This window comes from Alosa alosa, chromosome 9 (assembly GCF_017589495.1).
Source record: "Alosa alosa isolate M-15738 ecotype Scorff River chromosome 9, AALO_Geno_1.1, whole genome shotgun sequence".
NCBI classification, from domain to species: Eukaryota; Metazoa; Chordata; class Actinopteri; order Clupeiformes; family Clupeidae; genus Alosa; species Alosa alosa.
In genome coordinates, this window is record NC_063197.1 from 11,210,924 (window position 1) to 11,237,853 (window position 26,930).

Below are 26,930 nucleotides of genomic sequence, written 5' to 3' on the forward strand. Positions count from 1 at the left end.
ATATTAAACTTGAATGTATTTTAAATGATATATGAAAAATGGTGCAGTTTGAGACTGCTACAGTGAACAGTTTATAAATATATCATGTTAGAGCAAAAAATCTTTCAAGATGGAAACCCCTATAATCCATAGGCCAGGAGCCATTTATAACTCAATTTCTAATCTAAGCAACCTCAGCCACACATGTAGCCTACCATTCAGTAACATTTAGAAAAATAATTGTGACATTAGGCTTGTAACATTATAGTACTAAGGCATTAATGACTTTCATATGGGTGAAAGACACTCAGTCTCCAGGTAAGAGCAATGGTCCAGCAAGTCATGAATATTTTCCACCATTGCAATTTGCCTGTGTTGTTCAGATATGTCCTTGCATTAGGTTTTGACAGCTCTCCTGAAATACCGCGCTACACATTCTTTCTGGGTAATTTATCAACATGAAACCTTATCCTTGCATTTTTTCTTGGAGGCCAGTGGCTCATAAAGCATTGTTGTCTTCATATGCTAGCACAGAACAGGGTGAGGTGGAGGAGTTGTGTAGTAAACTAGACCCTGAATGTAGCGTGAAGCTGGATTAGGAGCAAAGTACCTGTTACCTTGGATATGGTCATACCAAATAAAAAAAGCTAGTGAAAGGAGAGCCTCCTCTTTGGCATCAATGATATAGTTTTGATTTATGTTGCACAGTCCTCTCCAGCCATAAAACGGCATATGACAAAGGAATTATGGATATAAAACAATGATGTTAACAGAAACCATGCGTGCATGGTGTGTAGGCCTATTAATTGTAGATAATTAAAATATGTTAACAGTTGGCTATAGGCTACATAGCAAGAGTTCGCCATCTTCCACATACAGGTTTAGTTTCCTGTAATAAACAAAGGCATTATTGATAGCCTGACGCAGAAATCATTAAGCAATTGTTGTCATTCGTTGCTTTATCCTAGATTCATAATATAAAAATTCGATTTTCCAAACACCAGGGTGCGCTAGCAGTTCCTAACCAAACTGTACTGTCGTAATTGTCAACACGAATCGAATTACGGCATCGGCATCTCCACGTGTAGTCAGTGAAAGAAGTAACGTTAGCTGTTATCAAAACACGTTTGTGTGTAGAGGTTTTGCACAAATTTACTTGCTTTAATGTATGACAATATGGAATCATTGATCCTTCCAACAAAGAATGACTTCGATAGTGAATGCGACTTACCTGGTGAAATGAATGAAAGAGGAAAGAAGCGAAAGATATCCCTGACAAGGTAAAGTTAGCTAAGTCAAACGCTTACAAACAGAACATGAAGTTCACAACATGGCAATGGACAATTCTGGCATATCGTTTATTTGTGAAGTACTTTTGTCTTATACTGTGATGTTAAACTAGATGAGTAACAGTTAAGTGAGAGTGTGTGATATGCAAGACGCACGTAGTGATACTCTGTTAAACTACGTCTTTTGACAACCAATGTGTTACTGTTAGGCTGTCTATCAGCAGCCAACAACGTTGGCTCGTGGTTGTTTGATAAGATAACGTGATCTAATTGAATTTCATACCACATAGTATACTTTCCATCTTAGCTTTCATGTGTAAGTTCCTCAACTAGATACGCATGAGCATCAGCAAGCAAGAGCAACGAGTTAATACGCCTGGCAGTCTATATCTTTATTCCATCTGAGTTCCAACTTCTCAACAGGTGTGGTATGTGTGACACAGAGGAGGCGAGATATAGGTGTCCTGGCTGCATGACGCACTCCTGTAGGTGAGTTTGGAGAACAACATGTGTCGTAGCATTTCACTATTCTTCGAATTGCAAGACTTACATCCCAGATTCTCCCTCTTATATCACTCTGTAATAACCTTTTCATTCCTAGAATCCACAATTTATCTTCAATATTAAAATATACTGCCTTGAATATTAGAATTCCATGCTCAATGAAGTGCCAGTTGGCATTAGGGGTTGTATAAACGGTGCTATATCAATTCCTGAAAGAAAAGTTTGGGGAGTCCAAAGATTTTCATATGCAAGGTGACCTGTAGTATTCAGAGGAAGGGCACACACATCTTTTTGATGTTGTCACCATAAGATTGTTATTACAGCCTTCAAAGTGTGCCAAAGATTTGTCATTCGCTTGATTCTGTTTCTTGGTATAGTTTGATCGGACCAATCCAAGGCCACTTTCACGCTCATATGTTCTTGACTGATTTAAAGACAGTGCGTGTCTGTAACTAAGCTATCCATGGATGATTGAGCTGGTCAAAGGATTTATAGCCAGGCTTTTAAACAGTAAAATGGCTAACTTACGCCAACAGTCTTGCAAAGTGGTAGCACATTGTGTAATTGTTGGAACATAAAATAAAAGAACATTCTAGGATGCTTGAAGGCCTAACTTTGAGAAACCAGTATCAATCAATCAATTCAGTGTAGCCTATCATTCTGATGGAGGTAATATTGACCATCTCTCCAAGTAAAAATGGTAAGTGAATATATAAGCTAGTGTCAATAGTCTCACTATTACATAGTCTGGTTTCAAGTGGGCCTTTCTATGGCAACTTTTTTCCAAGAATCACAACGACTGATTTCACTCTTTAGTGTATAAAGACATCAACAGTGCACCTGCCGAACAAGTTTATTTAAAAAAAGTAAAACTGAACAGTAGTATCTGCATCTGCATTTTTGCCATGGTTTCTCATTGTTTAGGGGCTCCAGTAACATTTTTCAGCAACAAGTATTCAGCGATAAGGTCTGCAAGAGGGTCTTGCCAAATATTTTGCTTTCAGCGAGTCCCTGAAACGTAGGCCTACGGTATGAAGACAGATGATTTGGGCTTGGACAAGGTCCAGCAGATAGCTGACTCCTGTCTGTGGTGACCCAATTGTGGTCAAGAACCTGTCACCTTCTTCTGTGTTTATGAATTCCTTTTGTGATTAGGCCTATTACATAGCTTAGAAATCTAGACGCACCCTAGCGGCGGCAAATTAATTTGCTCAGCCTGTACGTCTAGTAGCAAACCATAGAAATTTCTATTGGCTAACACCGTGGATGTTATCCAATCACAGCGCTCTATTTTGTTAGAGAGTCTTAAGGCGGGCTTAACAGGATAACGACAGTCCTGCGACGGTGAACAACAAGGAAGGTGGCTATGGCGAACGAAGAGCGGTTGTTTGAATCGGCGTTGGCGTCAACTTTGGAGGAGTTGGACTTGTGCTTTTCTTTGAAAGTTGAGCAACACAATGCACTTAAGTCATTCCTTTTCGAAGAAGGATGTATTTGCCGTTTGCCGACCCGGATACGGATATGGTCAGTAGCGCTGGCCTGTTGCATGCCTAGGCAGTTTGAAAGACAATTCTCTGCCCGCCCCTTGGATTAAGCGAGGTGAATGGCTCGATTCCAGACTATACATTTCAATGATATAGGATGGCCCGCCAGGCTACCTATTACAGTTATTCTCAGTCACTTTGGGGCATTTCTCAGATCAGAATTGAAATTCTCAAAACTATGTGTTCAACTTCCACACCACACCATCTAGTTGTTTGTAATATATATATATATATATATATATATATATATTTTGTGCAAGCAACAAATGCTTTTGCACATCATCCATGCAACTGACTGTGTATAATTGTCTGCTGTTTTTTTATATCATCAGTTGCTCCTGTCATGTTGGTCACAATGCATTATAGGGGAAACACAAAGGGAAATGTAGTGATCAACCAGGACTCTAAGCTCAGAAATGCATAATCATGAACTTTCAATAGTGCAGTACATGTAGGACAGTTACTGTGTGTATATATAGTTCTGTCAAAGGGATGTTTCCTACATTTTCTATTATTTCTAATGTTGTGTATTTTCGCTTACTATAAGGCGTTGGGGTACTGCAAAACTGTCTGCTTTTTCTTTCTTGTTTGACTGTGTAGTAAATTACATGATCTGGCAACAAACTGCAGTATGAATTCTGGTCAATCTCCCACATAAAGTAATGTGTAACATTGTAGAACTGAAATTGATATGCGACTCAAAAAAGAGTAATATTTTGCATTTTTATTGTCATCAATCAGTAGGAAAATACTTATCAGAATAAATATTTTGACTGCCTTGTTCGTAAAGAATGACGCAAGAAGTTGTCATTCTGATGGCACTGACATGTCCATTAGCGTAAATACTTGTACTTGCTTTTGAGACATAAACTAAGCATTTTGGCCAAGTGACGTGCATTTCGGGTAATCCACTCTGTGGTGCTCTGTGGTCTACAAATTGTTTTGAGAAATGCATTTACTGTTTTGCAAACATTCATGATTTGAGAAATGACCCAAAGTGACTGAGAAAAAGTGCCATGTGTCCCATTCCAACCTCAGTTCTTTTGGCCCACAGAGCTAGTGAAGTGAGGACTTGCCAGTGTAGCATGTAGCACCCTAACATAGAGTGGTAGTCATTAGCATGTTTTATCCTCCTTCAACATGCTATTTGCCATCACCAGAAATGCAAGTGCAGTAAAATCTCTAATTAACAAACATACAATGGTGTGTTTAGCTTTTTTCCATGTAATTTCATAATGATATTTGCTACTGCTAATGGTTGGCAAAGTCACCAGAGACATACAGCAGATCGAGCAGACATGCAGCAGATGATTAAATGAAAGTGGCATGCTTATGGTTAAAGCACAGGGTGTCAACACTTATCATGTCACATTGGTCAGGCGTGCCCCCTCAAATAGATTTATGAACAACTCGAGGCTCTAAAAGTCTCCAGGCTGTCAAGACAGTGTGGTTCAAAGCCCAATCTGCCAGTCTGTCATGGCTAAATCTCCCCTGCCCAGTGTGGGTTTTGGATAGATTTACGCCCTCTCTCTCTCTCTCTCTCTCTCTCTGCGCCGGTGGTGCACAGAGTTTTCCAGCTCCTCTTATATAACACTGATTTCACATTTGGCAAAATGAGCTCCCACGGCAAGCACTTTAGTTCTCATCAAGACACCGAGTCGGGATAGTGCCGGCTGTCCTTAGGAGTTGAGTGTTTAGATTCAGGCCAAACCCGAAGCGTGTGATCTCGAACCACCATCACCACCACGTTTTCAAAGAGCAGCTTAGCATTGTACAGTGGAGTTTGTTTTGATTTGGCCTTGTAGCTTTTGGCTGGTGACCCTTGAGTCAGGTTTTTCACGAGGTGTTAGTGTGTGTGATTGTGTGTGTGGGTTTTCTTATTTTTGTAACAGTAGGAATGATTTGTCAGGAATTGCTGAGGTGTTGATATGTCCTCTCTGCTCTCCCTAGTTTGGTATGTGTAAAGAAGCATAAAGTGGAGACAGGATGCAGTGGTGTTCGAGATAAAGCTGCTTTTGTACCCCTCTCTGAGTTTGATGAGATCAACCTCCTCAATGGTAAGGTTGTGTGTGAGTGTGTGTGTGTGTGTGTGTGTGTGTGTGTGTTTCTCTACATGTGTTTCTCTACATGTGTTTATCCAGCAGATCCCCATTTCATTTTTTTGCTGTTAGCGTTATGCTTTTCCATAATGTTTCCATTTCACCCAGACTACAGGTTTCTGGAGGAGACTGGGAGATTGGCAGATAGCACCACAAGGGATGTCTTTACTCAGCTACCTCAACAAACCCAGAGGGTAAGACAGGGCTCAAAAGCCCTACTACAGGTGGGACTGTGTAGTGTTGTTGGGCTATTATTTTACAGTAGATGTTTGAGATGAGGGGTGCGGGATGACATACCGGTCTTGTCTACAGGTCCAGAAGCTGGCTAAGCAGGCCAACGCAGCTAAAATCAAACTGAAGGTCCTCCCCAGAACATTCACCAAAAGGAAAGAGAACTCCACCTTTTACCACAGAAGGTAGGCCATATTCCTTACAGCTAGATGTGGAAGTTAAAGAAGCTACTGTGATTATGTAATAGGACTCACTCTGAAAATCACTCATTAAGTCTTTAAAAGTAACATAGATCAGCCATAAGTCCTTTTGTCCTTAATTCACCCCTGTGTCTCACATTTAAAATAGATTCACTCATTCTAAACTGAGGTAATCATGTGTTTGGTTGCTTTTGAGGCTACCTACAGACAGACAACACAGGTGTGCGGTTCATTTGTTCCCCTTCTTTTATCAGCCTGACTTAGGCAGGGATCACACTGGAAATAACGAAGCGGCAGCAGTAAGCGTGACGCAATGCTCAGACCATAATAAGTTCTATCTCGTTCCTACGTAATACAAAGCCGCCAGTTGCACACCTGGTTTAACTTGGCTGTTGCTCACCTGTGTACTCTAGTGTCCTGCTCAGATTTCCACTTGTGTAGCCTATCGTTCCATGTTGCCACAGTGTGCTTTTCATCAGTGAGGAGCATTCCATGCAAACATGGGAATGCTGTTTCTTCAGACAAAGAACAAGATGAGGATCGTTAGTGTCATTTTACATTTTTGTAATATGGCAGCTAGACATCTGTGTGAAGCTCAAAGGGGATATGCTTACATAGGCCTTTATTGCCAAGTGTGCTAGACTAAGACATCTTCTACTGATCATGTTTTGTTTTGATTGGCTTGTGGCTTTGTCTTGCTGTGCTGCTTTGATGGGCCTCATTAACACAACACAAGCAGTCTGCTACTCTACATTTCATGTGACGTGAACAATGTACCGCAAGACATATCAGATTCTAGATCGCACTTATCACAAGTAAGATCTCGGGTCCCCCACAGAAATGCTGTCTGAAGTCTGAACCAGAGGATGAGCTGTCAGTCCAACAGGCCTACCACATGGTGTCGCCCTTGCTAAATTTACAACAGTTCAGTTGATGCCTCCTCTCACTGCTCGGCATCCACTTCAGAGGGGTGTGAGGGTCACCCCTTAAGATGACCAAGGATGATGATTTTATAAAAAAAAATAGAACACTGAAACTTTTTTGTCGTGTTGTTGAATGTGTGTAATGCACTGATTAATTTTGACAGGTTTTTTGTTTTGTTTTCAGGATTTGTTCATTTGCATATCAAGTTGTGACTTTACTGTATGGGTAATCATTGTATACAGTAGTGAATTTTTTTCAGTCGTGGAGCAAAAATTTCACTCATCCTGCACGTAATTATGCTTCTGTTGCTCTGTTGGCTCAACATCAGTTGCAAAGGTAACAGTAGTATATAATGCAAACCAAGCACACAGTCCCAGAACAATATGTGAGGGCTAATGGCTGGAGAAAAACAATATGCAGTTTACTACAAATAATGCAAGTTGGCAAGGTCTGGACCAGCTGTTCAGAGTCATAAAGTTGGCATGGACATAAATCTCAACTTTTAGGATGGTGCTTGAACACTCCTTGTAGGGTTAATAATGGCACTGACAGCTTGTAACTTTTACGACTTCATGCTGATTCCTCGCTCGTGGTCTTGCCTGCACAGCACACCCCCAAAGATAACTTACTGTATGTTTTTGTGCCCGTGTTGTTGGGTTGCCATGGCAACATCATTCACACTTCCCCAGGCCCCCTAGCCCACCAACACCCCCACCAATTGTCCGTACAGAATGTCCGCATGTTGGCGTACCATAGGCCCCTATATTTTCGCCAACGCTTCTCTTCCTGTTTCCACATCACCGGACTTCCTGTTGTGCTGCTGGTGGTCCAGCCGATTCTCAGAGCGACGCGCTCCTGAAGGGGACTCCCCTCTGTCACTCTGGAAGAATAAATATTTATCCCTAAAATTGACTCGTAAAAAACGGGAAAGGGGGAGTGGGTAGAGCGTGGTGTTCTAATGGATCTTTGGCGTGGCACATTAAATTCAATATTTGGGCGGCGACATTCTGTCATGTCTAGAATGGAGCCGAGATGTCAGTCAGACTTGCCATGTGTGAATGAGAGCATTGTCTCGCAGCACCCTCGTTTAGGTCACTGCTCTAGTCCAGGCCGACCGCCTCCCAGCTCTCCTGACATCTTTCGTGGATGCCACTGACATTGGAAAGAGTGGGAGTGTGGTCCAAGGTGAAGAGTGAAGGCCTGTGTGAAAGTTAGCGAGTAGCAGGGATGATGAGATTATAGCCTAAATGAGAGATCGATCTATAAAACTGACTGAGTAAGTGACATGGTTGAAGATGGGATATTTTTTCTCAAAGCCAACAGACATGGATGTCGGTGACAGCCCTGGTTACCTGATTCATCACATTTTGTATCTGTTAGTTGATAGTGTTTTGAGTGTAAGCCTAAAAAAACACACATTATAATGTCCTCTTGGCTAAGTGTGATGGTTTCCTTTCTAAACAGCTATTTGCACATGCTAAAAAAAAAACTGTAATTCAACCTTGGCTATTATAGCTATTTGAAGCACTCCTTAACAGAAATACTGTCAAAAACACTGCATGTCAACATAGTACACTGTGCAAAGACCACTAATGCTGTGCCGAGACGTTTGTGATACTGTGCCTTTGCAAATGAAGCTGCTTGGAGTCTGTCCTTGTTTTTGTTCAACAGAAAAAAAGATTTAAAAACTTCCCATAAGGTGCTTGAAGTGTGTACTTTCAAAATTTCCCAAAATAATCCTATGTATAGTTCCTCAGCATTGTTTCCCTCGAAAGCCTCCCTGCTGGTTGTCAACACCCTAAGATTCTGAGGAACAGACGCGCGGATTCCAAATCCAAATCCAAACCCAACCCGGCTTCGCATTGTCTTCTTGCTCAGCCTCATTCTTTTCAAGTGTCTTGTGCCAGCAGTAGGCTGCCTCCTACTTATTAATGCAAAATCCACCGGACAATAGTGCAAGTGAGTGGGCTTAGGTCAATAGCATCCATCCACTATCATGCGCACTACCACTGAGAGATGGATGCATGATAAGTTGCTGGAGGACAAAAATGGGTTTCAGAATGTACCAAGTACATTATATAAAAAGCAGATGTTTTTACTCAAGTGACTGCAGATGGTTAGCGACATATTCATGCTACGCATTTGCGCTGCCAGAGAGAGAAAGAGGAAGATAATTATTGTCGGCTGGGTCTTAAGGCTTTCGTGCTTGGCTGATGGGTTGGTGTTGGTTGTGGGTTGGGGTATGTGTGTGTATGTGTGTGTGTGATTGAGAGATTCTATTTTTATTTTTTTCAATTTTATTCACTCTCCCTCTGCCCCCTCTACCTCCTTTTCCATGGTGGCTGATGTCAGGCACAGGGCACACAATAAAGTATTTAACGAGAAATTACGGCCCCTGTAATTCCAAAGCAGCCATAGGGGCACAGATATGTAATAACTGGCACAGCATGTGGAACATTTGTCAGCTGCACAATTCTCAGTGGCTTCGCATGACATGGCAGTTTTCCTCTTTTTGCTCATGCACGGCTAGGTCAAAGGTCGTAGAGATGTGTCTTCCTTGTAAATGTTTTTGTGCTTAGAAATGTCTGATTAGATATGCCTGCCTACTTCTGATATGAATACTCCTATGCTTGCACCTGGGCGATATATAGGTTGTAATTGATTCGAAGCTCAAATTGCCAGACATTATTTATATATTTAGTTTTGCTTTCAAAGCCAGTTGAGTAACAATTCAGCAATTGCACAATGACAGTAACAGAATCACCCGTCCTGAAGGCTGTAGACCCGCAGAGGAAATGTCTTTCATCACCACTTAAGTTCCTAGATGGTTTGGTGTTCTGGTGTGTTTTTTCGTCTTTCCGAGTGATTGTATGTCTTTGGGGGAATGGGAAGGAACAACGTGTTACCGTCCGGGCTTCAAGCAGTTTAGGTAATGTTGTCCCTGCAGATGTGCGATGAAACCACAGCAGGCCCAATAAGAATGCGACCCTGTGGTCCGCCTCGCAGCGGGAACACCCAAACAACGCGACTGTGTTCTGTCGTTTCTGCTTTATTTATTTCCCTCCCCGCTCCATGCACGGGATGTGTGGCCGCCTTCCCTGTCCAAAATCATTTTACCTATTCACTTGTAGCAGGACGCTGGCCTCCTTCGGGACCAGTCTTTTCCACGTACTATAGCTTTTTGGCTCGTCGTCGCACTCGCCGCCAAGGATTGCCGGACCAAGCCCAGCGCAATGCAACAATTTGCGCATTAAGTGGGACTGCAGCAAGAAGCAGCCAGCAAATGGTGGGCTTAAGGAACATCTGCCTGTGATCCGGCCTGGGCTCATGAGAGACCCGCTGTCCCTCCTGCACGGAGCCAGTGGATTTCTCAAAGTGGACCCCCACCCCCCTCCCCCCCATCTACCAACCCCACCCAGAAACACCTGGACCAGGCGCAGTGGTGAGTGTCGTGTGGCACTGCCACCACCATCATCTCCCTCCTGTCTCTTGTGGTCCTGCAGGTGGTTGGCGAGATGGATGATTAGAAGGATACATGGAAAACGGGTTCTTATGCCTCGCATGAAGTTGAGCCCGTTTGCCTGCCAGCCCCATGCTCAGCGCTTACTCATATTCCATATGCGATCGTGTTGTGTTTTGCGGGGCTTATTACTGGTTAGATGACAAAATCCCCAAAGGCCTATTGGATCCATCTGTCAGCAGCCCTGTTACACATGTGCATGTCTTGCTACCATGGCAGCGCTTCTTAGCTGGTTTATCCTTCTTTCTTTTTTTTATGTCCTCGCTTTTTTTGTGGCAACAAAGCGTATGCGGCGAGGAGAGGAAGAGCCAGACTGAGAAAGTCATCATTCTGTCATAGCAGCCGTCTTCAGTGTTGATTCTTTTGATATTCCGAGCATGTCTAGAGCCCCGCCCGCACCTCTCGGCTCTTTGATCCCGAGCATCTGTGAGGGCGCACATAACGGCAGCTGCCTATGGTTCCACTCAGTGAGAGTACCCCTACCCACCCACCCACCCGAGACTGTGACATTAATATATGCATTCAGGAACGGCTTAACACATGGCAGAGACCATGGGTGTGTTCCAAAATATTCCCTATGTCATGCACTACAGTTGAGGTCATTTCATGGAAAATGCGAGTGGTGTACTGAAGTGTGTGTGTGTGTGATTGACTGCATGCCTTGCCAGCCCAGTAGTGTGATTATTACCTGTTCATGTTCTTCATTTCATAATGTCCTGGAAACTCTCTACCTCTAAATGAATGTGCAACGTGACTGGGAAGTGAAGGCACACGCAAATCCACTGTCGTCTATGCTACTGTAGATGCACAAACGTCTCTAGCATCCTTTGTGCACAAAGATTAAAACAAAGAGTCCGAATAATGCCATTTGCCTTTGAAAGGACAATATTCCCACAGGGACTGTTATGACATAATCCGCAATATCTTTGATTTAATGACAAGGATATCTGTTGCTCTCTGTGTGTTTTTTGAAGTGATTTAAACATGAGGTCATTGCATCGCCAAATGATGTTATTGGTTGTTTTGTTTTGTCCTCAAGGCCTACAGATCAAGACCATTTCTTCCGTTGTTTTCCCAAATTAGAACCGTGACGGTTGCCTTGTGGAAATCAAACACAGGGCAAACCTTAAATGGCTGGCTGACTCTGGATACTGTAATCAGTGACACCAGAGCTGGAGGTTTTTGGGGCTTCAAGGAGGGCTGGTACATCTGGCAGCATCAATGATGGCCCCCGGTATCCCCCCACCGATGGAGGCATGACAACAAGGCTCCGCGGCATCTGCGGAGTATGGCTGGATGTGGAAAAATGAAGCTATTTTCAGTATTTGTGCCTCCACGCTCAGAAACAGCACTGAATGAGAGGAATGTGGAGCACACAAGATCGTTTCCAGAGACCACGCAGCATAAAGTACAGTGTGTCACTGAGGCTGTTCTGTTTTGGTGGGATGCTTTCAAAAATGTCTTGTTGACCCAGCATTTGACCATAGCATCCCTGTGTTTGTTTTTCCGACCCAAAATGTAAGAGATGGTTTCATACACATAACCAGGTGTAGCCCAAAGTGAACTGCTATTAACTGTTTTAAAAAAGACAACGCATATCTTTCTCCTGACCTCATTCGGGTGAATGTGCATGGAGATACGACTATGAAAGTGAAGATGACCCCTGAAGCGTGGGTATGCAAGGTAGGCGCCCTAGTTTTCGAGTTGTTGTGGCTCCTTAAGGTTTTCAGGCAGTCCACTATAGACACTCTCATGTCACCACAGAGACATGAGGTATAAGCACTAATGTATGTGTCTTTTCTCATGGAGCCATCTAGTCTTTGACTTTTCACTTTCTCTTGGCTGGAAGGATTGTTTTCTTGCTGGTTATTAGTGCCATCCCTCCTTCATGCCTTGACATTGAGTGATGGCGTGTGTGTGCTGCTGGAATGCATCCTGACCTCTCCTGACGAAATGCCTATGTGCGTCCTCCAGCCAAGCCCTTTTTCCATTGGAAAAATGCTTTCCATTCGCAGTAAAGGCAGAACAATGCCCTTACACCTGGCATTCCAGCCCTCCTCCGACACGCTCCCTCTCCCCTCACCCCTCCACCCCCCACTCCGTCTGCACCACGCAGTCCAAGCAAACACTCATAAATTCCTCAGCCCTGGAGGGCAACGGAATACCTCCGCACCTGCACAGGGAATCCCTCTCAGCGCACACCATAGCTCACCTCTACTCTCCGCACATCCCAGGCCAGCCTGCCTCTGCCAGTAACCTGTCTGCCAGTCAGCCTTCCTGCCCACCCGCCCGCCTGCCCACCTCCATGTGGAAACTCATAACAACCACCTCTGATTAGGATGTTCTGCCAGCTGTGCATATTTCTGTGTTTGGCTTCTTCCTCTTCACCCTCCTCTCTCCTCTGTTTTTCTTCAAAGAGAGAAGACTTTGTGGGGTGGATCAGAGGGGGGAAGGGAGGGAGAGAGTGAAAAGAACAAAAAAATATCTCCCTGGGTTGTGTAACATTGCCATCTGGTACAGAATATTCTCCACCATTAGAAACAGAACCAGAACTGGAGTTTGGCTGGTGTTTGCGGGAGCGTTGGGAATTCCAGGCTAGGCTGGGCCTGTTGCACTGTTTTCCTGTCTACTCCTGTTCAGAAGGCAACAAGAACCTTTCGACTTTCTGCTCCTGCTGCCTATCTTAACTTCCAGTTGATTGCTGTGAGCTGCCTATCAGTAAATAACAGTGCTATTTTCCAAAACATTTTTGATAGTTAAAAATTAAGCAAGTAATCTTGAAGCCCTCCCCACACTGGTTTTGTTGATATTTTTTGCACCAGTCTTCAGGCACTGCTAAAAGAGGGCAGATTAGCCAATAATAAACAACCAAATGAGGACCATAAGTGGCTGCAGTGCTGTATTTTTAGTACAACCTCTCTTGACTGAATCCCTGCTGGTGAAACAGGGCAAGCTGTTCCCCAGCCATGCCCGCCACCAGCCTCAAAAGTGGTTTGAAACAAAGTCAAGCGCTAACGTCCCTCAGCTGCGGTGTGGCAGCCCTCGAGTTAACCGGTGTGGCCCGTGCAGGGTCAAGCTGTTCACAGACCTCTACTGAGCACTAATAAGGAGCCGTGAAGTTGCCCAGAGCTATTACAGGACTGTGGGGAGCTGTTGATCAGACAAACATCGCCCTCTGCCTAATGCACTCGCTGATTGAGATGGAATAGAGAGAAAGTTGTGTGTGTGTGTTTTCATGTACATCTGTGTGTGTATGTGTATATGCTTGGGAGAGGGGGAGCGATGGGTAGTATCGAGTTGAACCCCACCCGTTTAATTGGCACCACACCCTCTGCATGGATGGCTCACAGCAGTGACCACATGAAATAAAAGCCGTACTTTATAGCCTGCTTGAGCTCGTGATGGACCCGGTGCCAGCAGAGCTGTCTTAAACAGATGCCCCTGCTGTAGTAGCTACACCCACTGTCCTTTGCGAAGTGAATCATGACCGGGCCCTCGTCTGTGTGTCTGCATTTTGTGTGTATGTGAAAGTATGAGAGAGAGAGAGAATGTGACTATCGAAATTATGACAACGACTTGTATAGAGCATGTATATTCCTCCAGATTGGAAGGGACCGCACCTAGTTTGTCTCTCCACAGTGCGAGTATGTAGAAGACGGTCCCAGCTCTTAATTGTCACCATATTATCTTTACATGTGATTACAACAGCACCCAGGCTACAAGAGTTTGATCTGCACTGCACACGTCGAAAGGGAATCCCCAGTGGACCCAGAGGAGTGATCCGTCATAAATCCCAATCAAAGTACGAAAGTTCTGTTTTGATTAGACCCGCGCTTGTCAAAATACACTTCATCATTCCCACTAATCCCAGTAGGCTCAGTTGCTTCGCTGGGGTCCCTTCACCCCTATCGACGCTGTTTATGGCAAAGCGAGCTAGAGTGAGAGAACGTCACTGTGATCACTGTGTTCTCCCTCTGTCCGAGGAGGGAGCATGGTGGTGGGGGGCAAATGTTTTGCGCTCAGCGGAGAACACCTAGCAACCTCTAGTAACTGCAGCCCCAGTCGACACCCCACAGCCGTGCCTCATTTCAGCATTGCTTGCCAGCTGGAGCACCACTGCAGAGCCCTCGTCATCGTCGCCTTGACGACTGGGGTCAACTCGCTCCACACATGCACACACAGCTACGTACACACACACACACACACACACACACACACACACTTCGGATGTTGAGCCAGTGTGTGCTGGTTGCAGTGTGCGTGGCCAGCGAGGCCTCGAAGGACAGAGCTGAAGATCCGAGCCGCTGGGATCGGTAGTAGTTCTGGACGTCTCGCTTGCGAAAGATCTAGGCGAGACCTGAGGTTGAGAAAGTCCTATAATTATTGCCCCTGTGATTAGTGATAATTGCAATGATCCAAAGTATGTCGCACAGTAAGAAATATTGACTGCTGAGTGTTTTTCATTTGGTGGCCTCGAAAGGATATTCTTTCTATCAGTGTTGAATGAACCTCTAATTCAGCTGTCAATATCTGACTAGTGTCTGTAAATAAGCATCTGGGTTATGGCAACCTTTAATAAGTTAGCACCATCTGTCATATTGTTGTTTGCTGTTGCATTGAAAGTCCCATTGATCATTTTTCATTTTCTGTTCCCACAGAGAGGGACGTTTCTACTGGCATCTGAAGCTCCTTTTCCCCCAGAGCAGTGCTGAATACGCAGAAAAGAGGTGTGCACTGTTCCTTGAAGGAACTGTCGAGTAGTAAATATGTAGAACTTAAGTTTAATACCTATATTTGTAACATCTGTGGAATTATGTTTTTATTGTCTAAAATAGCTGTATATAATCCTGAAACTATATAAATCTTGAAATTGAAAAAGAATTTCCTTGTGCACTCTCAACATCACCTGTCATGTTTGGACTATTTTTCTTTTTCCAGAGTTCCAGATAATCAAACCTTGGAGGAGATTCTCAAGTCTTACATCCACCCCACAGAGTCTGACCCAATTAGACGGCAAAAGTAAGCTTGTGTCCTCATGTTGTCAAGGTTATCTAGTCCCAACGTTGTCAAAGCTACCAACTGAACACTCCTTAGCTCTGTGTTCTTAAATAGATTTTTGTCCTGTGTGTCATGTATTTTGTAGGCCTTCCAGAGCCAATGTGCATTGCATGTCACTCTGGTTTGTCACTGCCGTTTAACTCCCTGCCGTCCAAGTGTGAGCTCAAACTGCGTCAAAGGAAAACGCTTATAACACCCGCCTCGTGGATTAAGAGAAAGGTAGAGAGAATCAAGCCTTCAGCACATTTACTTTGGCAAGCTGGCGTACCCCTGGGTTTCTTGACAGACAGACAGACATACAAATATATAGCTTGGGGACAGATTTAGAAATCGGTGAACCGTGGTAAGGTTTGGTCGTCCAGATGGCTAAAACACTGATGTGCTCCTCCAGGCTATTAGCGGTCTCTGAAGAAAGGATATGAACAGAACAACGCGTCCCATCTCGGCAAGCTGACAGAGTGATGAAAGCGATTTCACCAGTGGCCCTAGGAAAAAAGAGCTAAAATGGAATTATGTGATATTTTCACAAAGGTCATTGCTACGGGGTGTGGGTTCATCTCTGGGTTAAATGGGTGCCTGAATTCAGATTGAATGCCTCATGCCTGTTAAGTGTTTGAGTGTGTGCGGGGGGAACCTTACACCGTTCCAAAGTTGAAAACGATCATGACAATGGGATGAAAGAAAAGGTTAACATGTTGTTTATCCTCAATCTGTTCCATACAAATGAGATAGGAAGGCAGACCATGTGCACCCATCAAGCGAGAGCTATTATCTACGACCTCCTGCAAAATGTCACACAAAGAAAACTGACTTTGACCTTGCGAAACACACTTAGCTTGCAGTCTGGCTCACTGGAGAGTTTCACACATTTTTTTTCTTTTTCTTTTTATGAGACCAGAGTGCCAGGCCTTGTTACCATCTTCAAATCTGAACCAGCGATTCTTTGAAAAGTGTAAATACACTAGATTACCATATTTTAATGTCACCATATTTTAAGAATAGTTGTAAAAGACTAACAATGTGATAATGGTCCTTGAGAATCAGCAGGCATTCTTTCTCCACTCTTGAATGACCCATTTAGCAAAATTGATTTGAGTGTTTTGTCCAGCATTGTGTCTCCACAAACTAAAACGAGAGCCATTATAGTCAGGGAATGTACTCAACAAACAGCACCGTTTGGTTCTCATTTCTTTTTCCAAGTAGACCACTGAAGTGAGGGTGTGGACCACACTGAGCTCATTGTGTCTCTTAAGAGTTGCGGTTCCCAACTGAGATGAAGATAAAAGCACCATCGTAGACCTATTGACATGGACTGTAATGCAGCTACAGTCTCCCCTATGTCCTCGGTGTGAAGGCCATCAGAAAAGTCCGGAAGAGACTCTAGACATTCCGCTCAGCCCAGATGTCACTGGATCCTTCTGTCCCCCGCTGCTTCTTGGCCGTCCTGCCCTAAGGATATATCAACAACCATCAGCAGATTCTCCGAGGGGAGGGATTCATTAAGTCTTTGTATCCTAGCCAAAAGAATCTGTCATCTTCGCGAGGCGGAGTGCCATTATAGCTTAACCAGACACAACAGCCGTGTTGTCGCTGTCGTTCTCTCTGATATGTCTAATTGACCCAGTTAGAAGACAAGCCTTGTCAGAGACGCCAGTTTGATCCGCAGATGAAACCTGTGCCATGGATACCCTCCCTCACTTTATCCCCCCATAATCAAATTGTGGTACATTATATCTGAGTATTTCCCAGACGAGTCCATAAATCAAATCTTGCACAAATTGCTCTCCATGTCTGGACATGGTAGGAATGCAAAAAAAATCGGGTACAAATATAGCTCTAAGCTGATAAAGCTATGTCCATGGTGAACTCATTAGGCCGTACACCAAGCTCCAGTCTAAACTATCACTTACTATTATTGTTACAAGTTGCGTAACACGGGGGAGGGTGTGCGCGAACACAGCCATATTTCAATAAGGTGTTGGCTTACAGAAAATGATTTTCTTTCACCTTCCTGCCATACGTCGTACCCTCAGCTCTCCTTGCTAGGGCTGCAAAGTGCATTTGGAGTGGCAAGAAAAGTGGGGTTAGTCTTACAGACATTTACTGGAGCTTGTGGTTCGCTGCTCTGGTCAATCACGCCAAATAAAACCCTTTTTAGTCTGCACACGTCTGAAGCAGATGTAGCAATTGACGGAGGCGAGAAACTAGGCCCTCGGGCGTGTCCAGGACATAAATCATCTTCCAATGTCGCCTTTTCCTCCCAGTCTTAGGCTTCTTATTCACGTTTCTTTACACAGCAGTGACTTCTTCAGTCATCTCTCGTAGACGCATGCCCTCACGCTCTGCCCTACTCTGCCACGGCCTCTTCCGTTCTCGATGGAATCATTAGGAAGTAATGCAGCAGTATGTCACCCTTTGGCAGCCGTGAGCCAGCACGCCTGTCGTCTTTGGTAAGTGCGGTGGCGGTGACGCGCAGCTTGGTTGGCTCAGGCAGCACCATGACCGAGCAAGCGGTGGAACAAGGACTTTTTACACTCCCGGCGTGACAAGGTTGCCCATAAAGCCATGTAAACGGATCCAGTTGATTGAGCAGAGCAGGCATGTGCGCCAGAAACACTCAAGCTGGCGTGTTAGCGATTAGAGTCCCTATCAGACCTTCGCTTGCAATCACACACAAACACACGTTAATGGTCACCTTTTCTTCCAATGACTCACCATCCCAGTCCTGTAAAAAGGGCCTTTGCTTAGTCTAGACTCAAGTGTTGGGGTTAACTGGACAAGAGTCATTGCTAATTTGTTTAGAGAACTGCAACGGTGGCATTGCTATAGGTTCTCACAGCAGGGAGCACTTGGCCTTGTGTCACGCCCAACAGACAGTATGTTCTCCGGGTTGTCTGGACCTTCTCACCGATCCTCTTTCAACATCATTTATCATAGATAAAGGAATGTTCCCCTGTTAGGTCAGTGTTATGTCAAGAAGCCATTGTGTCTAGTAGTGTCTGCTGTCTCTGCTCACTTACCAAGCCATCCTGTTTGGGTGAGCACTGGTAGTCTTGTCACTAGAATGTGTAGTGTGTATTGTTCATTTTTTTTGTCGTTTTGTTTAAAAGAAAAAAAAATAGTTTGACTAATATAATTATTAGATTTTTGCTGTGTGTTTGTATGTATGTATATGATTTTATCATGTAGCATTAATGAACACTAGATGTGAAAATGTGATATAGATGTGTTTTTATTATTTTCCTTTTTGTCTTGCAGGTTAAAGATTTATGCTCATTCCCCAGTGGACCATGTTAGGGTCTTTATGAAGGCAGAGGAGAACAGGCCTAATTCGCTAAGGTAAGGCTTACTTCATTTTATATGAGAACTCTCATACGAGAACATGGGATTGTAACTTTTTATGGCATGAAGCGTTCTACTTAGGTACCAGTGTTGTGGGGGGAAGTCAATCCCAAGTAATTAAAAAAATTCACTCAAGCATGCACGCTCTGATGAGGTGCACGTTGAATGTTTTAGTTATTGCGCCCAATTGGTTGGTGCCACCATGAGGTCTTCACGCTCTGAAATTCCCTCGGAGGCTGCTGGCAGTACAAAGACGTCTCCGTCATCGCCGCGTTTTACCCTGCCCATCCAATCCTGATTGATTTATCTTGCTTGTATGAAATCGACATAATTGCTTCATGAATACAACATCACTCCTTGTAAATTCCTTTCGAGTTATGTAGTGATAGCAGGCCTGGGATTTTTTTCTCTCTCTCACTTTCTCTGTCTGTCTCTCTCTCTCTCTCTCTCTCAATCTGTAGTCATCTCTTTAACTCTTACGAATGCCATAGATTGTGTTTAAGAACAGAAGGTCAGAAAGGAAGTGATCGTTGTGATTGACCCACCTGTGTGTAGGAGTTGTGGGGCAGGGTTGGAACAGAGCCACAGGTGTGCATGCCAACTGAATGCCCCCCCCCACCCTCCTGTTCCACCTTGCCCTTTCTCAACCTTCCTCTCTTTCTTTCCCTGGCTACACTCCATCTGTTTCTGTCAGGCACATTCTGAGCGATAGCCTCCCATTAATACCCTCTACTCATGTACTTGCCCTCCCTGCAGCATTCCTCTACCCTATTCACCTCCACCTCCTTCAGCCTCATTACCACTCTACTCCATAACGGGTACAAGGCGTTCACATGTAACCTTTGCTCCAACATCCCTTAGATACCCCCCCCCCCCCCGCCCTTTCCTAGCTTAACTTATTAATAATTAAATAATAAGTTAAATATTAATAGTTAACTTAATATACAGACTTATGCATCTCTGGCGTTGTAAGGTTTATGTAAGTAGCTGTCTGTGGCTCAGCTTGTCAAGGGGAGAGAGCACTTTAAAGCCCTGGATTACGGCCCACTGAATATCACTGTCTGTCTGCGGGGGGATTCCAGGCACGGTGTGGCGCGTGGGGGCAGGACAGAGGACAATGGGCCCAGATGTTGCCAGCGTGGCCCCATCGGCCAGCTTTTTTAATGGGTGCACTCGAGCACCGCCTGAGTTTACACTGCGGGCCTCGTGGTTTTGCCCACCATGGGGGTGAGAGTTCAGAGTTGGCACGCAACCACTATCTCTCTGGATAAGCCACCGTGGACTGACCCGTGAAACCGCAGCCCATTATTTGTTGCCACGATGATGAAATAGTAGCACTTGAGATGTGAATGAAGGGTTTCACTTGAATGGGCTGTTAAAAGACGTCACCACTCTACTCATGAAGCAGTTTTAGATTTCGGCAAGAAAAGAATTCTCTGCAATTTATTCTCTGCAGTTGCGTGCTCAGCGGGAGGTTGCTAAAACCACACTGTCAGATTTGCAGGGTAGCCTTACGGTTTAAGGTGTGAGCGTGACAGCTGGTTTACTCGGCGTGAATCAGCCTGTGACACACTTCCCGCCCCCATTTAATGGCACATCCATCCGTCGACACCTCATGTGACTCCTCCGAACCACTCAGCTCCACTGTCAGGAAGTGGCACGGACATGCCAGGAACCCGAGAAGCGCTTTCTCTTTCTCCCTCCCTCCCTCGCTCCCTCGCTCGCTCCCTTTTTTCTCTCCATTAAATGGTCATACAGGTGGAGGTCGGGTGTCGCAGCATCCGCAAAAAAGTGCAGCAGTCAGCAGTAAAAGAAACGTAAGCGAGGTGTCGAGCCTGGTTAATGAAAGGTGACTGTAATAAAACACTCTCCCTGAGGCCTGCGTGTCAGCCCTGTGCACACGGGCGGCAGGGCTTTAATCACCGGCCCCTCTATCCCTTACCGACCACTTTGCGCCGATGCGGTAATGGATCCCAGTGTGTCCAGACCTGAAACGGAGCCTGGGCGGCGAGTGCACGAACAAAAGTGTTTCATTATGGATCGGGTTTGACTTAAACATGACTTGTAACGCGACCTGTGGCCGTTGTGGGATTACAAGGCACCATGAGGCATGGTTATGTAAGTCTCGAAAGAGCTGTGTTGTGGGGATGGCACGCGATGGACCCATCCCAAGTGGTTAGACTGGGCACTGAAAGAGTTCTCAACAAGACTCGCATTTCCATTGACAGTTCCCACTCATCTCAATCAAATCATCTCAATTGAGAGAAATGTGAGATGTTTGATTTAACTTAGAAGATCTGTTACATCTCGGCAGATGCACTAGGCCTATGCATGCTTGACATGCATTCATCTTGCACTGATATGAATTTAATTGTGCATGACTTCTCAGTGAATATAGACCTTTTTGAGGAAACCAGACTACTTTGATGTATTATGTAACAGTTCTGAAGATCTGTCTAGGATTTTGCTTGCTTGGATAATGGCTTTTGCTTATCTCTGTTCTTTTTGGAGTGTTTGGGGACATTTGAGACCACGCAGATGAGAACAGATTGGAGGCTACTTTGCAAGGTTATCCGGGGTCAACTCCTGAAACAGAACGTTTCAGACATTCAAAAATGGAACGAATGAGGAACGAATTTATTGCTGGCCAGAACCGCAGAGGTTGTGCCATGTTGACTCTTTAACTGGAGGTGTGCAGAAATGTACGGCCCCCCAATAAAATAATGCTGCCACTGTACTAAACATAGCTGCCTAACCAGTAAACATCCTCTTACGGGAAACCTGGGAACCAAGGCACAAGTGGGCCTTTGACACGCAAGGTAGCTAGTTTGTTTGTGTCATGGTTTATTCGTCTCCTTGCTTCTCTCTCTCTCTCTCTCTCTCTCTCTCTCTCTCTCTCTCTCTCTCTCTCTCTCTCTCTCTCTCTCTCTCTCTGGATGTTTTGTCCTTCTGGGCTCCAAGGCTATGGAACAGCTGGCAAACCTTGGGAGAGATGAAAGTGAAAAACGGAATCTTTTCTGAATCGACGCGTCTCAAATGACTGTTTTCCACTGAGGGCCCGTGGTGGGGGGGGTTTCTGAAGCTTTGCACCGCAAACGTTCCTGCACCACTCCCGAAGACAGTGGTGCATACCTGTGGTACAGCCAGGCCTCCCTGCATGCAGACCTCCTCCCTCTACCTCCTACCCTTCCTTTGTTCCAAACTCTCCTCCAAAGGCATTCGCATACCTGTGGTGAATCTCTCCATTGGCCAGAACCCTGATCACAGTGTCAACAAGAGAAAAAGCCTGCGTCCTTGAATCATGGTGACCATAACTAAAAGCCTTTGTCAACAGCACTTCTCGAAACATAATGAGCAGAGATGACCTGAGAGTGTGTTTGAGAGAGAGACAGAGAGAGAGAGACCGAGAGAGAGAGACCGAGAGAACGGGAGAAAGGGGTGGGTTGACTTGACAGCATCCCATCTTGGAAGATAAAATATGTTGCATTCACCATTCAGTAGAACACTATATACAGACCAGATGTGTGCAGGTCTGCAGCTGCCAGAGTTGTGAGTTTCATGAATTGCACAGGCTCAAGAGGTTCAGCAAGTGGGTGCTGGATGAGCTGCCCTAGTGCCTCGCAGAGATGCACATTATCTCTTTATTAATGCAGATAAACACAGATGTGCTTGTTCTTTTTCTCTTTTCCGCTCAATCTCGCTCTCTCTCATTCTTTCTCTCTCAAACGTTGTCTTTGTTTAGTCAGTGTCCCTCATTTCCTGCCCTTTGCTAGCCTGTTCGCCACGCAAACTTTGACACTCTCCTTTCCCACATTTGGCACTGTGGAAAGTGTCCATGGGTCACGTTTTGTGGAAGTTTACCTCACCGCTTGGCCAACGAAAGGTTATGCCATCATGCCAGGATACCAACGAGCAGACGCACTGGCCATCTGTGTGTGTGTGTGTGTGTGTGTGTCTGTCTGTGTGTGTGTGTGTGTGAGAGAGAGATGGAGTGGAGAGTCTTTGCCATGCCTGGAAGTGTTTTTGCGGTGGCTCATCGGATCAGTGCCTCAGAAGTGAGATATGCAAGTGTGGTGACTTTCCAGCGCCTTATACATGAGCTAAAGCACTCAGAGTGATTTGGACAATAACAAACTTTGAGGAGATAATTCTGTGGTCCCCTTCCAGGCAGGCTTACTGTCCTGACGGCAGGACCGAGGAAAGGAGGAGGGGGTAGATGGTGGTGGTGGTGGTGGTGGTGGTGGTGGCGGCGGCAGCGACATGGCATATTTTCATATAGCATCATGTCTCTCGGCTGTCACTTGTGACAGGCCAGACAGAACGTTCTCTGCGCGGCTACAAACGGGAAAGGGGGGAAAAAAGTGTTCCCATGAAGTCTTGCAAACATATGATGGGATTAGCTAAGGGCTCGCTGATGTAATCTCTGCAAATGAGAACGTGGGCAGAAAAGAGGGTGGCAGGAGGACCAGCAGCCGGCAGATCAAACAGTTACAGGAGATGTTATTCAATCAGGTTCATTTAGTTTCCATTCTAGACGATGGATGGAGTTCAACACTGAAGTGTTTTACTGCGCCAAAGCATAACCACTGTCTCCATTAATCCTCAACACGACCGTAACCCGTGAAGTCACCACAGGATTCCTGAAATGGAACGCTCTAGGCATTTTGTGAGTAGGGAGGGTTGTCAACAGTCAATTAACCCCTCAGGTTTGATAATGGAGTGCTGTCATTTCTCCTTTTTGTCGTGCAGGTACCATGAGCTAGACCTGAAGAAAAGCTTAAAAGACAACCTGATGCACAAAACCATCATTGAGTATCCTGCCCTGCATGTGACTTTGAAGGACCACTGCCAAGACTACCTCACTCAGAGACAAGGTAAATCTGCAGACATCGAAAACCAGCTGCCACGCAGCTATAAACAATTCGGGCTTAGCCCATTTCGCATTGCATAATGTCTTTTTTTATTTACATTGCTGACACTCAATCCAGACCTGGAGTTACTTAGCCTGTCACGGTACATAGAGTACCTAGCGTGTCCCATGCATAGCATCACAGCAGGGCCCTTGCAGGGAAAAAAACCCTCCACAAATGCAAGTTTGTCTTTCCTTCACTAAACATGACATGCCTGTGGCTCTGAGGCAAACAGAGGTGCATGAATGCACATCCTGTGCTGTGCTGTGGCAGAGCCTATTCGTGTGGGCTCTGTCAAAACTCTCCCCCTTTCTAGATACTTTGAGCAAGGCCAAAACCCCAGAACTCGTTTACACACACACACACACACACACACACACACACACACACACACACACACACACACACGCTAAGAGGCTGTGGGGTGGCAAGAGGAAAAGGGGATAATGGCGGCTGTGGGGGTCGGTGCAGAAATTGGCGGCCAAGTCCTTTCCGAGCCGGCTAATCCCAGAGGAAGTGCGCTCAGCACACACCTTTCAGGTTTGACTAATGAAGGTAATGAAAGTCAGCGGGAGGCCTCGTTTGGAAGACGGGCACAGTGACGAAGGAGAGAAGTGGAGCCGAGACTTTACCCTTGCGTAACCGCAGTTTCCTATCTGCATGGTCTCCTCTATCTTCTGTCCCTGCTGCTGACAGCCCACCGGTTTGTTAACTTAAGTTTGTCATGTGTTTCAGCCCCCCTCGGTGAGCACATGGGTCTAGCTGTCAAAATAATATCAGGCCTAATTATGGTTATCGCATGCAGCGCACCGTGTGCTGCTGAGGAAAGGAAGGGACAGTGAGAGCAGCTTGCAGTGCTTGATAATAATAATATATAAAACACACACACACACACACACAGTGGTGGCTGCTTACTCACTGCCGGAAAACAAAAGAAAAGATATCCGCACACTGTCTCTAAAGCTCCCAGTTTAATGGTGCGTGATACACAACGTTTCGATCACTCAGGTCTTCGTCAGGTGTGTATAATAAGACACGCGAGAGCATCGAAGGTCGTTCTTTAACATTGTTTGTTCTGTAAACACACCACAACCCCCTTATGGCACATTCACCCTGAAATATACATTTCTAATGCTGGTTCCGTTTGTGTTACTGTGAGCTGGGAAAAGTCTGTGTGTGCTGTTCTGTTCTGTTCTGGGCCCCAGCTTTGTGTTAATAAAGCCATGTTTTCACGCTGACCTCACTCCCAGCCTGTGTGAACAAGAGAGTGAGCGAGCGAGAGAGAGCAAGCGAACGCACATGTGCGTGCCCTCATTTGTGCGAGCCGGGAGAGAGGGAGCCGGGGCGTGATGAGTGGAGCCGATGCTGAACGAGATGACCGCTACAACCCCTTAACCCTCCTCTTCCCCCACCGCACCACCCCAGGCCTTCCCTCCCAACCCCTTCCCCAATTCTAACATGGTTCTCCTCACTGTTTCTTCTCCAGGAGAAATGTGGACACCTCGCTTCACCACCACCACCACCACCACCCCTTCAGAGAGTGTTGTCCTTGCTGGTCCTGAAGCTGATGCAGCGACAGAGCTACCTAAGGTGGACCCCCATAGCCTTTGTGTAACCCTCTCAGCCAGACCCCTGGCGAAGAAGGTGAAGAGGGCCCCGCTCAGCGAGGATGAGCTGGAGGACGGCGAGATCCTGAGTGGTGGTGAGGAAGAGAAAGATGATGAAGGCAAACCTGCCGATGGACCCGGTAGTGAGATTCTGGGTGCAAATCACAATAAGCAAGGTGAAAGTGAGGTTGATGGTAGTTGTCAAGAGGATAAGACTGATGGTCATCACGATGAAGGGTTGACCGGTGATGTGAGCAGTGATGAGAACTGAGTCGAAGGCAGTCACAGTGAAAAAAGACTGCTACAGAGGACAGATGGCAAGGGGATGAGAGAAGAGTTGATCTCTACCATGGAGACACAGAGCTGATTGATATTGTGATGAAACCTATGTTTGGACTTCATCACAGAGAACAAAAATGTGCATCTTGATCATGAAGTTTATTGTTACAGATAAGTTGGTCTTATAGGTCTAAATGAATGTTTATGTGGAAAAGGATCATAGATGCAAGTGGTGTAGGAATTGATTACTTTTTCCACTTAAAACACTGACTGACTGACTGACTGACTCACTCTTCTGACATTAACTCAATCCAGAGAAAACCTCTTCGACTGCGCATCAGGAATGTACTGTATGAAAAGTGATCAGTGCTTAATGTGTTATTTCAAGCCACATATTATGCTTTTAGATTAATTAACATATATTTGTACTTGCACAAAGTAATATAATTGACACCACACCTTTGACAAGTCATATCTTTTTAGTGTTTTTTATACATGGTGGTCCATTCCATGTGTTTTTATTTTGTTCTATTGTTTGAGTCATTCCTTCGTTGCTGATGCGATGGATAATGATTTGCAGACTGTGCCATTTTCAATCAGTGAAATAGACTGATGAGCCTGGATCTAAAAGTTCACAATAAAAGCTTCATGTTATTGTCCCCTTGGTCATTGGAATTCTACTCAGGACATCTAAATTATTTCATTTGCTCGGACATGAACGAAGATTGACCCAGACTTTCCGAGTGAACGTTTGCCATGTTGTGTTAAAGCCATTTCCCGCTGACCGAGAGAAGTTCAAATCATAAATAAATGTTTGATGCCGTACTCCCCCTGCAGCGTAGGGTTGTGTCTGTGTTGCATATGTTACCATTCAATCAGGGCCCTCTGTCATAAACATAACATAAACCGACCATATGCAGCTAAACCTGGGAGAATTGAACACATTGCGGCGGATAAAGTCAGCATTTCGCCCCGGAGAGTAATTCTCTGTGAAGGTGTAATGGCTGTGTTCTCTGTTGCGTAAACGCCGGCAAGCCAGCGTCGTAATAAAGCAGAGAGGACTCTCCACGGGCCTCAGCTGTGCCGCTGACACCTCCATCGTGTTATTGGTATTGATAGCGGCGCCCAAGACCGCCCGGACTCCGGCTGTTGCCACGACTTTGATGTCTGAACTCCAATGACGTATTTTTCCTAGCCCTTGCGCAGTGGGGAGCAGGTGACCTCACATCCCCTGCAGGCCCCCCGCTCCCATGGCGCCCTCTCAGCCCCATCTCCCCACCACCCCACCCTACCCTTACTGTCCCCCTCCTCTCTCTCTCTGTACGTTAAATCCATTTTCATCCCCTTTTTCCCCAAATCAGTTGTGATTCTTCTGTCTAACTTCATCTCTGCCTTGTATTCTTCCTAAGTAAAATCCTGATTCTGTGTTCTATGCTTCTGATGT

At 45.3% G+C, this 26,930-nt stretch overlaps 1 protein-coding gene across 1 annotated transcript; it reads left to right on the forward strand.

The window, feature by feature from the left end:
* The first annotated feature begins 1,010 nt into the window (after positions 1 to 1,010).
* On the forward strand, positions 1,011 to 26,144 carry znhit6 (zinc finger HIT-type containing 6). The gene is made up of 10 exons (XM_048252687.1): positions 1,011 to 1,259; positions 1,692 to 1,757; positions 5,267 to 5,373; positions 5,524 to 5,609; positions 5,728 to 5,831; positions 14,949 to 15,017; positions 15,229 to 15,309; positions 18,607 to 18,687; positions 23,440 to 23,564; positions 25,087 to 26,144. The coding sequence occupies exons 1-10, from the start codon at positions 1,144 to 1,146 to the stop codon at positions 25,476 to 25,478; spliced, it is 1,227 nt and encodes a 408-aa protein (XP_048108644.1). The 5' UTR covers positions 1,011 to 1,143; the 3' UTR covers positions 25,479 to 26,144.
* The last annotated feature ends 786 nt before the right edge of the window (positions 26,145 to 26,930 follow it).

Excerpts from the sequence above, each read along its gene's own strand:
- znhit6 (XM_048252687.1), top strand. The coding sequence starts at position 1,144 with ATGTATGACAATATGGAATCATTGATCCTTCCAACAAAGAATGACTTC. Across the intron at positions 5,832-14,948 it reads TCCACCTTTTACCACAGAAG|AGAGGGACGTTTCTACTGGC; the intron begins GTAGGCCATATT and ends CTGTTCCCACAG. Across the intron at positions 23,565-25,086 it reads CTACCTCACTCAGAGACAAG|GAGAAATGTGGACACCTCGC; the intron begins GTAAATCTGCAG and ends TTTCTTCTCCAG.